At 41.3% G+C, this 13,225-nt stretch overlaps 1 protein-coding gene across 6 annotated transcripts in view; it reads left to right on the top strand.

Moving 5' to 3' along the window:
* The first annotated feature begins 3,859 nt into the window (after window positions 1-3,859).
* Window positions 3,860-13,225, top strand: part of Scai (suppressor of cancer cell invasion) — a 147,382-nt gene continuing 138,016 nt past the window's right edge. For 2 of the 6 annotated variants that reach the window (XM_078048203.1, XM_078048201.1), the window contains exons 1-2: window positions 3,878-4,040; window positions 4,730-4,774. Coding sequence is in view for 1 of the 6 variants with exons in the window: in XM_078048199.1 (XP_077904325.1) it covers window positions 3,988-4,040; window positions 4,730-4,774 (98 nt within the window). In the remaining 5 variants the exon portion in view is untranslated. Of the gene's footprint in view, window positions 4,041-4,729; window positions 4,775-12,070; window positions 12,142-13,225 lie in introns of all 6 variants that reach the window. The other 4 variants (XM_078048200.1, XR_013438297.1, XM_078048199.1 and 1 more) reach the window with 4 other exon arrangements.

Genomic DNA, 13,225 nt, shown 5'->3' with positions numbered 1-13,225 from the left:
CTGAACCTCTGTCATTGTCAGAATGGCTTTCCATCAGCATTCAGATAATTATGTATCAAGTCGAAGAGATTTTAACAGCAAGAATCCAGATTTTTAAATGTAATTGTTTTTTAAATGCTAATGTTTGTAAAGCACTTTCAGTTCTTTGGGTGAAAGGTGCTGTATTCCCTCAGTGTAAATTAATAAAAGGATTATAGGAAGTTTGTCAAAAAATAATTTTATCTAATGCATAGTCTGTAGTATATCCTGACAGAAAGTTAGTGTTTTATATAACATATTTTAAATTAAAAAGGCTTATTCCTTCACTTGGTTGCTTGACTGATAAACAGAAGTGAAATTGTTGTTCTGCAGTTGGTTCTGGGCTATGTTCTGTTCCATGGAAATATATTCATTGTTACAACCTGGATGCAGAGCCCAGAAGCATGCTTCATGAGATCATCACAACTCTTTCAATTGTGTGTTTGCTAAGGAAATACACAGAAGTAGAAAAGAACCAAAAGAGAAGCTTGGAAATTCCCCTAGCATGATCCCAAACATACTAGATGCTTCAGGAAGGTTGGTTCCTTATTCCCCATTTTTTAATTTTATGTTTCTTTGTTAATCAGTTGATGAATGTGTACCTTTCTTCCCAGCATGAGAAGAAAGCTTTCATGTTGACTTAGATCATTCAAATGTTTTCTTGATTCAAAAATGATCGAAAAATTGATAGCAAATTCGTGTGTGTCAACAAAAGTATTTCTTACATAGTATAAATACCTGGGTACCCACTATGGTCCTCAGCACTCTGATTTTTATATATAAATGGGAATGGTATAAAAGATACCTGTATTGCGCACACTTAGCTAAATGCCCTATTTTATGGTACCCTTACTAAGGGGTCTGTCACTATGTTACCTCTCTTTTGTTTTCACCAGACAAGGAAATAGGCTTAGAGAGGATGGGAAACTTGTCCAAGGTTGCACAGGAGAGCTGGAACTTGAATGCCTGTAGGGCACACCAGAATACATCATAAGCCTTCTATTTTAAGCAGTATTGGTTTTTGTAGCTATGTGACCCTGAGCAAATTGGATTCTCTGAATCTTAAATTTCTGTGTCTAAAATAGGAGAGTACCATACAAGGTTGATCTCAGTATTAAAAATAGCACAGTAGCTGGGCATAGTGGCATACTCCTATAATCCCAGCAACTCAGGAGGCTGAGGCAGGAGGATCAACAGTTTGAGGCTAGCCTCAGCAATTTAGTGAGACCCTATCTTAAAAAAGGATAGGATGTAGATCAGTGTTAAAGTAACCTAATACTTTAGGGCTCAGAACTTGGCCCTAAAGATGCCAGTTTATTGAGGAATCACACCTTGCCCCAAATCAGTGCGGTTTCGGAGATATGAAACAATGGCTAACAGCAGAGCTTTGTAAGTAAAACCAATTTGGAGAAGGAAATGTTTGCTATAGGATGGAGTGATTAGAGGAATATTTAAAAAGAGGAAGTGTGAAATGTTGACTGGAATGGTGGGATATACATGTTTTACAATGTAAAAGGACTGAAGTAGAGATTGCCAGAACTTGGGCACAACATGAAGGTAAGACTTGAGGGTACTTGGGAAGGTATAAGAAGAGCTGCAGTTCTGTTGACACTGTCTATTACTTATCAGAGAGGGCTGGCCAATCATGGAAGACTGGCTAATCATGGAAGAAAAGTAGGCAAAGGATTTTAGTCACTATTTATATATACAAGTTTTTTATTTTTTATATGTGGCGCTGAGAATCCAACTAGTGCCTCACACATGCTAGGCAAGCTCTCTACCACTGAGCCACAAACCTAGCCCCTTAGTCAATATTTTTATAAGAAACAGAATAGTGAGGGCAGGGGTTGTGGCTCAGTGGTAGAGTACTTGCTTAGCATGCAAGAAACTGAATAGTGACATTTCAATATTATTTCCCTAGTGAGTTGATGATCTTCATCAAGACCCCCTTTAATCTCTCCTCCCTTCTTGACTAAAATTATTTTGGAATTATTATCACTTTCTGTATTTAAAATTTTCAAGTTTATTTTTTGGTACTAGGGATTGAATCCAGGGGTGCTTAACCACTGAGCAGTATCCCCAGCCCTTTTTATTTTTCATTTTGAGACAGGGTCTCACTGAATTGCCAAGGCTGGGCTCAAACTTGGCATCCTCCTGCCTCAGCCTCCTGAGTTGCTAGGATTATAGTTGTGTGCCACCATGCCTGGCACCTTTCTGGATTTATAATATGGGTGGAACAGGATTGAGGTGATTTGTAGTTCTGTGACTTTGGAATTACATAAAATATGTGGGGGAACATTAGGGTTTTAATAACATTTTTTTCCCCCTGTCAAATCCATTTTCAAAATTCCACAAGAGGGCTGGGAGTGTAGGTAGCTCAGATGTAGAGCGCTTGTCTATCATGTGAGGCCCTGGGTTCAATCCCCAAAATAAAAAATAACCAGTACAGTTTACTATCACTGTTACTTCATAAAATAAATAAATAAAAGGCAATTTTAACATCAAGGGTGTAAAAGAAAAAAATCTAAAAATAAAGAACACAGGCTGGAGTTGTTTTCAGTAGTAGAGTGCCTGCCTAGCATATATGAGGCACTGGGTTCGATTCTCAGCACTGCATATAAATAAAATAAAGGTCCATTGACAACTAAAAAATATATACACATAAAGAAAATAAAAAAACATTCATTTACACCAAATACATTTTGGTTTTGTGAAAAACTAGTATCCTAATTCTTCCCATTTAGGAATAGCAGAGAGAAATTTGTCCATCACTCATTGTGCTGTTACAGGCTGCCACGTTATTGATCATAAATAAAATAGAAGGAGCTTAAGAGAAAGTTTTATGCCTCTTCCCAACCCCAAACAGATAAGATGCACAAACAACAGCTGTACACAGCAATAGAGATGTAGAAGGGACTTACCTTAAAGAATTTTATATTAGTGAGGTGTTCCTTATTTTCAAGGATGGCCTTGTCAGTAGAAGAGGAAAGGTAATATTTATCGGGCTTACTACTTGTTGGTAGTTTTGCATGCTTAGGTAAAAAAAAAAATGCAGTAAAATTTATTTTAAAATTGATTAACTGGTGTAGAACTTAATCATCTACAGTATCACAGAATGGCTAGTTCACACTCGGGAATCAATTCTGTTTAGGCCTTTCAAAATGGAACACATTCCTTTTAGTTATGGCATTGATTCCGTTTGCAGGATTGATTTTTCTTTGACGTTAATTAAAAAAAAACAATTCCTTTCTTAAAGAGTCTGCACCCACCCAACCTTGTGATCTTTCCTGAAGAGGACTGAGCAGGCAAATCATGCTGTGTTTTGGTGGATTCTTGAAATTTTGTGACTAGATCCTCTATGAGGGATAGCACCGAGCTGAGACCATTTCCGCAAGATGAAGACAGGGACTGCATTCGAGGTGGTTCAAAAGGATGCTCGTTTGGGAGAGTTGCGTCTCTGTCGCACTTGAGGGAGGTATTTGGAGAAATTATAGCCCTTGACTTTTGGTTCCGGAGCTGGGGGGGATGCGGGGTGGGGTGAGGTGCGGGTGGATGCCAGCAGGTGTCTGGAGTGTCAGATGCGGAGCCAAGAGAACCTGCGGGCAGGTGTCTGGCGCCGGAGATGCAGTTTCCATGTCCTGGCGCACGGTGGCGCTTAGGTCTCCTCTGGCCCTGCCAGAAGTCTCTAAGGCACCTCCGCCGCCACCTGCAGTCTCAACCAAACCTCTGGGTGGGCAGCGCGGGATTTGACGGCCCGAACGCCCAATCGACGGCCAGGCTTTCGGCCACACTGTGGATGCAGCCAATGGCATCCGAAGAGACGCGTCGGGGAGGCGGGCCCCGCGGCAAGCCTGGCAGAGGCGCGAGGCCCTCCTCCCGCCTCTCCGCCTACTCCATCCTCCGCCGCCTCAGCTTCCCGAGCGAGCCCTGCGGCCGCCGGAGCAGCTCCCGCGGCGGAGCAGGAGCCGGATGGTCAGAGGAGCCCGGCAGCCCCAGCAGCCGCGGAGTCGCCTGGCCCCCAGGTGGGGCGTGGGCTGGGTGCAGGCCAGGCTCGGGGGTGGGGCGGGGGCGAGGAAGCGGGCCCAGGGGCAGCGGCTGGGGCCGCCGAGCTTTGGGGGGCGCCTAGGCTGGAGGGGCGGGGGTGCAGGCTGAGGACGTCTGGGGGGCCCCCAGGGACCGTGGCGGTCGCATGCTGCATGCGGGTGAGAGCGACGTGAGGGGGAGGGGGCGCCGAGGCTGGGGGCGCTGGGCCGGGAGGAGCAGGGCGCGCGCCCCACCGAGGGGCGGTGGAATGCGGGGGGCTCTCGGCCTGGAGGGGCGGGGCTCTGAGGGTCCGAGCGCGGCCGGGAGGGGGTGGGCACGGGGAAGGGAAGGATGGGAGGGGGCTTGCGGGGTTGACTAGGCAGACAATGAGTAGGTAGGTGAAGGTGGGTGGTTTTGGGAAGCCAGATTGTGACGAATGAGACTGAGGATGGGCTGAGGGATCAGGAGGCAGAGCAGGGCTTGGGCTATGGGGGTTATTGGGGGAACAGCGAGTCCCGGGATTGCTTGGTGTTAGTAAATAGGGGAAACGAGGCTTAGGTGTTTGTAAGGACAGGTATGGGCATGGCGAGTCTAAGGTCCCAGAGGTCCCTTATTGACTGGCACAGTAGAGCCTGGCAATATGTTGTATGTTAACTTTTAGTTACCTTCTTATTTGTTTGGTCTGTAGACTGACTGGCACAGTGGAGAAACCACCTCGAAAACGGAAAAGCAGGTAAGGCCAATAAATGCCTTCCTCTTTTGCTTCGTGTTCGTGTTTTTCTATTTGCTTGATTGCACCTGTGCCATACTGCATAATTGTACATGGTCAGGAGATGAAATTTCCTATTTAGCTCCTTTTTTTAGTGAATATAACTACATGCAAGGTTTTCCTTTCAAATTACTACCTCTACTTTTTTTTTTTTAAATTTAAGATAATGTGGGAAACATTAAAAAAATGAGAAATCCCTATTTTTTTTCTTTAGTTATAATTTCAACTTCTCTACCGTCTCTGAAAAGCACACATCTGCTGTAGTGCTTTATCACCTGTAATCCATGAGGAAACCCAAGATAGTACATAGATACTGTCATCAGTATTGTCATCATTGTTTTGCAGAATAAGGAATTAAGTCATAGGCCAAGTATATACCCAAGATCATACATCTGTCTAATAAATGATAAAATGAGGATTTGAATCTGGGCAGTTTGATTGCAGAGCTTAAACTCTTTAACTGTTAACCATTATACTATAATGCTTCTAATACACATTTATAAATATATTTTCTTATTGATTTCTTTTACATCATATGTAGAATACAAATAATAGAAATGGTTGATCCTTAGGAAAATAGAAAGTAACAAGGAGGGCATAAGTAGGCCACAGACATGTGAATTATTCCTTAAGTAATGGAGAATATTCATTCCACAGATATTTTTGAGTGCATTCCGTGTGTCAGGTACCACAAAGTAATTCTGTGGAGTCATTAGAAGCTTCATTTTGTCAATATGTTGCTTAAAAAAAAAAAAAAAGTAAGCTACAGTAGTGATGATGTGACCAAGACTATTTTCTTAGTTAATACCTGCCAAGTTATTGCTTAGAAATCTTCAATGTTAGGTAGATATAAAATGCTCATAGTGAAGTACTGGTAGCCAAAGTACCTTTGCTATTCTTTAGTCCTGTACTGCTCAATATGATAGTCACATGCAGCTACTGAGCACTGAAATGTGAGTAGCATGTCTGAGGAATCAAATTTTTAATTTAATTAGAATTAATTTAAATTTACAGACTGACCACTTATTGGAAATTAAGTAGTCTTAGAGCTCCTTGGGTATGTGAAGCTATTCTATCATTTGTAAATTTTATGAAGTCTAAATACCTATCAAATATTTCCAGTGAAAATCTAGTGCCTGAGCCAGACACAGTGGCACACGCATCTGATCACAGCTACCGGAAAGGCTGAGACAGGACGATTGAAAGTTCAAGGCCAGCCTGGGCTGTTTAGTAAGATAGTGTCTCAAATAAAAAAGGATATGGGTATATAGTTCAGTGGCAGAACACTTCCTAGCATGAGGCCCTGGGTTCAATCCCCAGTATGAGGTGGAGGGGGGTAGAGCAGGAAGAAAAGAAAATTTAGTGTCCAGAATGAGATAAATATAAATTATATACTAGATTTCAAGTTTGTAACCCCCCCAAAATAAAAGTAAAATTTCTTAGTCCAAATTTGAGACATAATATTTAGGTATATCAGATTCAATAAATTGTAATATCAATGAAATAATTTCCACTCATTTCTTTTTACTTTTTCTCATGGCAGCCACTAAGAAATTAAAAAAAAAAATTGCACATATGGTTTGCATTGTATTTCTTTTGGACAGGCCTGGTTTAACCCCACTGCCAGCCTCTTATAGTAGCTTTCTATCTGGTTTCCGTACCTTTCAATCAGTAATTTATTCACTATTCTGTATAAGTCAATCATGTATTTCTCATTCTTTGGTATCTTCTGAGGTTCCCTATTGCTATTGAACATAATTCAGACTTAGTTTTAGCCTAATTATAATAAATTACTGAACATAATTTTAGCTTTATTAAAGGGCTGACTTTATTTTACTTCCATCTACCTTTCTAGCCATAGGTTACTGAGGCCATAGAAATTCTCAGTAATATATTAACTATCTACTCTTAAATGCTTTTACTTTCTGATGAACCCTTAAGATGAATGAATTGCTGAATGCAGGTTCTGTGTGCTTTTTCCAGAACTTATATTCTCTCTGCTTTGGGTATTTGTACATGACTGCTTTCTTTGTGGAATAGTTTCTCCTTACTCTTTGATAAACTCTTTCCTTTAGTACTTGGCTCACACATCACTTCCTCAATGAGGGCTTTCCCCATTCTCTCCCTTTCCTTTCTCTGCTCTTAATTCCCTCCAGTGATATCCTGTATGTACACTTATTTGTAATGGTCTTGCCATTACACATGAATTTGAATCCACCTGTCAAGTACAAGTTGTAATCATATGTAAGTTATAAACCCTCTGATTCTCAGGTTCCTCAGCTATATAGTGGAAATAATAATAGTTCAACCCTTCTAGGATTGTAAAGTGTCTAGAATAGTGCCTGGCACATAGAAATTTCTATACACAATAAATTTTGTGTTGAAAAGCAATGATCAAGCCAAACACCATGGATCCCAGATACTCAGAAGGATTTCAAATTCCAGGCCTGCTGATCAACACAGCAAGATCCCTGTCTAGAAAAAAATCACATTTCAAATACAGTTTTCCTTTCCCTCCCTTTCTCTCTCTCTCTCTCTCTCTCTTTTTTTTTTTTTTTTTTGTAATACTGGGGATTGGACCTAGGGCCTTATATGTGTGAGGCAGGCAGTATATCACTGAACTATACCCCCAGTCCTTTTTTATTTTGAGACAGGGTCTTTCTAAGTTTCCCCGGCTGGCCTCCAACTTCAGTCATCCCATCTCAGCCTCCTGAGTAGCTAGGACTATAGGTATGTACCACCATGCTCAGTTTCAAATACCTTTTCTCACCTCTCTTTAAAGTCTGTACATTCTAGAGGATTACAAATAGATTACAACAAAGAAGAAATGAGAGAAGAATAAAATTAAAGCAGAGGCAAAATTAGTATACATGTCAGAAAGTACTCTACAGTTACCTAATGTAGATTCCATTAACTACCTCTGAATTTCCTGGAGCAAAGGGAAGAATTAAATAAAGCTCATTTTTCAGATTCATGGTGTCTATAAAATCAAATGTATATTCAAAAGAAGCACAACTTTTGTGGGGGGTGAGTATGGGGGATTGAACTCAGGGGTACTTGACCATTGAGTTACATCCTCAGCCCTATTTTGTATTTAATTTAAAGACAGGGTCTCACTGAGATGCTTGGTGTCTCCCTTTTTGCTGAGGTTGGCTTTGAACTTGTGATCCTTATGTCTCGGCCTCCTGAGCTGCTGGGATTACAGGCATATATCACTGTGCCTGGCACAACTTTAAAAAAAATGTGTATATGTGTATGTGTTCACACACACACACACACACACACACACACATATATTTTTAGTTGTTAATGTGCCTTTATTTTATTTGTTTTTATATGGTGTTAAGGATTGAACCCAGTACCTCACACATGCTAGGCAAGCACTCTACCACTGAGCAACAGCCCCAGCCTCACAACTTTTTTGTTTGACTGTTAAACCTGAGACACATTCTTCTTAGGGGTCTTCATACTGGGGACACTGATTTTGTGGGGAAACAATTCCAATGATAAACATAGTAGTGGGGTTTTTGTGTTTAAAAAAAATTTTTTTTTTTGGTCATGCTGAGGATCAAACCCAGGGCTTTATGAGTGCTAGGCAAGTGCTCTGCCATTGAGGTTTTAAAGATTGCTTCTCAGAATGCGTCTCAGTCCTAGTTGGGGTACTGCCAGTGAACAGTCTGAAAAGGCACCCCATGCCCTATTATTATTATTTCCTTGAAAAAAAATTCCTTTTTTTCAGTGCTGTGAATTGAACTGAGGGCCTCATGCAAGCATGGTATCAGTGAGCCACATCCTAGCTGTCCTTGAAACCTTTGTTTCCTTGTCTTGGTTCATCTTTGTACCTAGCATTGTTTTGGTCCTAGTAGAAATCATACATTCTTAGCTTTGTGCTGTGTGTGCCAGTAATCCCAATGACTTGGGAGGTTGAAGCTGAGGCTGGAGTATCACAGTTTTGATGCCAGTCTCTGCAAGTTAATGAGACCCTATCTCAAAAATTTAAAAAAAAAAAAAAAAAAAAAAAAAAAGGGCTGGGGATGTGGCTCAAGCTGTAGCGCCTGCCATGCGTGCAGCCCGGGTTCGATCCTCAGCACCACATACCAACAATGATGTTTAGTTCCGCCGAGAACTAAAAAATAAATATTAAAAATTCTCTCTCTCTCTCTCTTTAAAAAATAAATAAATAAATAAATAAAGAGCAACCCTCTTTAAAAAAAAAAAAAAAGACCAGTGCAGTGTACCTCACCTGTAAACCCAGTGGCTGAGGTAGAGGGATTGTGAGTTCAAAGCAATTTAGTAAGGCCCTCAGCAACTCAATAAGACCTTGTCTAAACAAAATACAAAAAAGAGCTGGAATTCGACTTACTGATTGAGTGTCCCTGGGTTCACTCAAAATTAAATAAAAATTTAAAAATGTGCCAGGGATGTAGCTCAGAGGTAGAGCACCTCTGGGTTCATTTCCCAGCAACATAAGAACAACAACAACAACACACACACAAACACACATACATACACATATTCTTTGTGCTTAGCTCAGTAAAACTTGTTAGCCATCTGGGTGTTGTGAGACACATCTGTAATTCTAGCAACCTAGGAGAGTAAGATAGAAGAATCATTAGTTTGAGACCAGGCTCAGCAGCTCAGGTCCTCAGCAATGTAGTGAAACCCTGTTTCAAAAAATAAAGGCCGGGTGTGGTGGCGCATGCCTGTAATCCCAGTGGCTCGGGAGGCTGAGACAGGAGGATCATGAGTTCAAAACCTCAGCAAAAGTGAGGTGCTAAGCAACTCAGTGAGACCCTTTCTCTAAATGAAATATAAAATAGGGCTGGGGATGTGGCTCAGTGGTTGAATCTCCTGAGTTCAATCCCTGGTAACACCCCTGCCCCCCCTCAAAAAAAATAAAAAAGGGCTGGGAATGTACCTCTGTAAAGTTCCCCTGGGTTAAATCCCCAGACCAACAACAACAACAAACTAGTGAGCTAATAAATGAACTTGTGGCAAGAGAAATTAGTGTGGGATGGGGCCTTGGCAGTCCAAAATTCTGTAAAAATAGGAGCCTTTTGCCCAGAAGAAGTCATCAGCAAACACTTGGTGATCCAAGTTATGAAAATGAACCAAATAACCAGGAGAGGGCATGTTGAGAGAAATATAAAGAAACAGAATGTTGTAGTAACATTGTGTGGAAATAGCTGGGTGTGTTTGCACACACCTGTAATCCCAACAGCTCTGGAGGCTGAAGTAGGAGGATCACAAGTTTGAGGCCAGTTTCAGCAAGTTAGTGAGCCCTAAGCAACTTAGTGAGACCCTGTATCAAAAAATGAAAAGGGACTGGGGATGTAGCTCAGTGGCACTGTGCCCCTGCGTTCAATTCCCTTTTGTACCAAAACAGTAACTCTGTGGAAATAGAACAAACTGTTTTCTCTTTCTCTGCAGTATTCTCTCTTTGCAGGGTCTTTGTGCTGGGAATTGACCTTAGGGCAAGACGGGTAGTGTAATCTCTAGGAGATAGATCTCTGTGCTCTGTTAGGAAACTGAGATTCTGGAGGGACTTAAATGGAAAATTGGGAGAATGTTTTTGAGCATACACTAAAACACAGGACTCTCCTCTGCATCTTTGTGCTAGAGTGCGCCTCGGCAGCATCCCTGCAGCCAATGCAGTGGTTTTGGTGGAGCTGTTTCTTGTAGTATGTGTTAGTGAAAACTAGGGCATGGTGCCAGATTCAGTTCTGTGAAAGCATATTCTGCAGAAGCCAAGATGGCATGGTCAGTATGTAGCATTTTCATGGCAATATTTAAGAATGAAACCTAGAAAAGTCAAGCAGTGATGTCACAGATGTTCAAGGTCTCCTTAGAGGGTGGAGTGCCCCATAGCCAGAAGGTTAAGCAAGCTAGTGCCCAAGGCTTCACTTCCACTTTTATGTAAGTGTAGGTGTAAATCTCAAGTAGAGAATACTACCTGCATGAACCTGAATTGTTCTTCATCCAGCTGTAATAATTGTGGACTTAATCCTATTTCATTTTTATACTCCCTGTTTCATCTGAAGCATATTCCATATATTACCTTATTCATCTGTAAAGATTTCAGCATTTATTGTTGAAAGGTAAGAAATCTTTTTTTTTTTTTTTTTTTGGTGGCACTGTGGTTTAACCTAGAGGAGCTGTACCACTGAACTACATCCCCAGTCCTTTTTTTTTTAATTGTAGATGGACATAATACCTTTATTTATTTTATTTTTTTTTTATTTATATCGGATGTTGAGGATCAAACCTAGTGCCTCATGTGTGCTAGGCAAGCACTCTATTGCTGAGCCACAGCCCAAGGCCCCTGGCCAGTTTTAAAAAATATTTTGTTCAAACAAGATCCAGATAATGTTGGTAATTTAAAATTAGTTGATTAGGTATTAAGCCTTTTTTTTTCTTTTTTAGTTACTTTTGTCTTCCTTGTTTGTCAAAAGTGTTTTCTGTGTATTCTGGAAACAATTTTAAAATCAGGTATATATTTTACAGTTATTTTCTCCCATCTATAGCTTGTTCGCCTTTTAATTTTTTTCACAGTATATTGAGGAGTTTTTAGCTTGAAGAATAGGTTGAGGGCTCGGGTTGTGGCTCAGCAGTAGAGCGCTTGCCTAGCACGTGTGGAGGCACTGGGTTCGATCCTCAGCCCCACATAAAAATAAATAAATAAAGGTATTGTGTCCATCTATAACTAAAAAAAGAAAAATTAAAAAAAATAGGTTTGAGGGCTGGGATTGTGGCTCAGTGGATAAAACAAAGGTATTGTGTGCAACTACAACTAAAAAAATAAATAAATAGGTTGAATGGGAATGCTTTGAATTGAGGCAGCAGATGTAGAGCAAGAACAAGTTTGGGAGGGTGAATATGAATTTATTTGGGCTATCTTGAGTGAAGAGTGTGTCAGTGAACCTCCTCCTTCAGCCTCCCGAGTTGCTGGGATTGCAGGTGTGTGCACTCATAGCTGGCAAAAAAATCTTAATATTTTGATGGAATAGTTTTTTGGAGCTTACTTTGAAACCCCCAAAATTCCTTGTTTGTAAAATATATCCCTAGTTTAGTACATTAATGACCATATATATAGCAAGCAGAAATCTTAGTTTAAAAAATCAGATAACCAGGAAATGTACAATATTTTATTTCCTTTAAGTGAAATTAAATCCAATCCCGTTCTCTCCAACTCCCCAATTCCAGCAAACTGATGAGAAATTCAGTCTCAGTGATTAATAATGGGCAACCACTTCTCCTTAGGAATCTGAGAGGCTTAGGAGGAGCCAGGAGAAGGGTAGAAGATGAGTGTTCAGTCCATATGGCTGTGTCCAGTAAGTATGTCATCTAAGAAGATGTGAGTCTTTGTACTTTGGTGCTTGATGGTTGTGGCCACCCTCAGGTGTGAGATCCGTGGGATTCTGGAGTCTGGGTTTCGGCTTTCCTTAGTACAGCATGTGCCCATTTTCCTGGAAGGATTTGCCTTGTATCTACAGCACTGCCTGGAAATGAGGTTGCAAGGCCCCTTCTTTGAAGGGTCCCTAAGATTTTCTTCCCTTTCCTAGGTAAATCACTCCCTTTTCCTTCTTTCTCCCCTCAAAGACACTCATCCTTCCACCCTTTCCTCAGCATACTCCTCAAGGAGATCACATTTTCAGAAAACAAACACAAACCTCCCTTGAGGAAGCAAATAGGAGGACTCTTGGGGACTGGGGACTACAATGAGAATAAACACCCACTGATGCCTCCATAACTTATCCAGTGACCTTCTTCCCCCTCCTGAATTCTTTGGGTCTCTGTGGTGATTTTTTTAAAGATCTATACATAAATTCTTTGATTTTGCTTTCTTTAAAAAGTGGAGCTTAATTCTCCCCTTGAATGTGGACTGACTTGGTGACTTCTAGAGAATACGACACAGCAGAGCTATGGGACACACTTCCTAGTTTGGAGTTTAAAAAAAAGATTGTTTTCCACCTTGAGGTCCCCCACCCCCTTCTGTTTCTCTGTCTCTCTCTTCATTTGCATCCCCCCCCCCCCTTTCTCCCTCTCTCTCTCCACTCTCAACTTGCTCTGGGGAAGGCCCACTACCATTATGTGAAACAGCTCTGGAGAGGAGGAAACCAGGCACCCAGGGGAGGGCCATGTGGTGAGGAAGTGAGGCCTGCCAACAGACACAAGAGTGAGCGTGGATCTTCTGCAGTTTGCTGGCAGCCCTTTGAGTGGCTCATACCAGCAAACTTGGAAGGGGATCCCCTTAATCTGGTTGAGCCTGGAGATGTCTGTAGTTCTGGCCAGAAGTTTGACTCATTGTCCTGGCTTCAGAAAGCTGAGTTATGTGAGCCTGAGATTTTCCTTGGAGAGTCTCCTTTTTCCTAGTACTGTACCCAAGGGACCCAGTATCTTAAGTTTTCTCTCATT

Source organism: Ictidomys tridecemlineatus, chromosome 4 (genome assembly GCF_052094955.1).
Source record: "Ictidomys tridecemlineatus isolate mIctTri1 chromosome 4, mIctTri1.hap1, whole genome shotgun sequence".
Lineage (NCBI taxonomy): Eukaryota > Metazoa > Chordata > Mammalia > Rodentia > Sciuridae > Ictidomys > Ictidomys tridecemlineatus.
The sequence above is the reverse complement of the archived record's forward strand: the minus strand, read 5'-3'. Positions and strand labels throughout refer to the sequence as shown.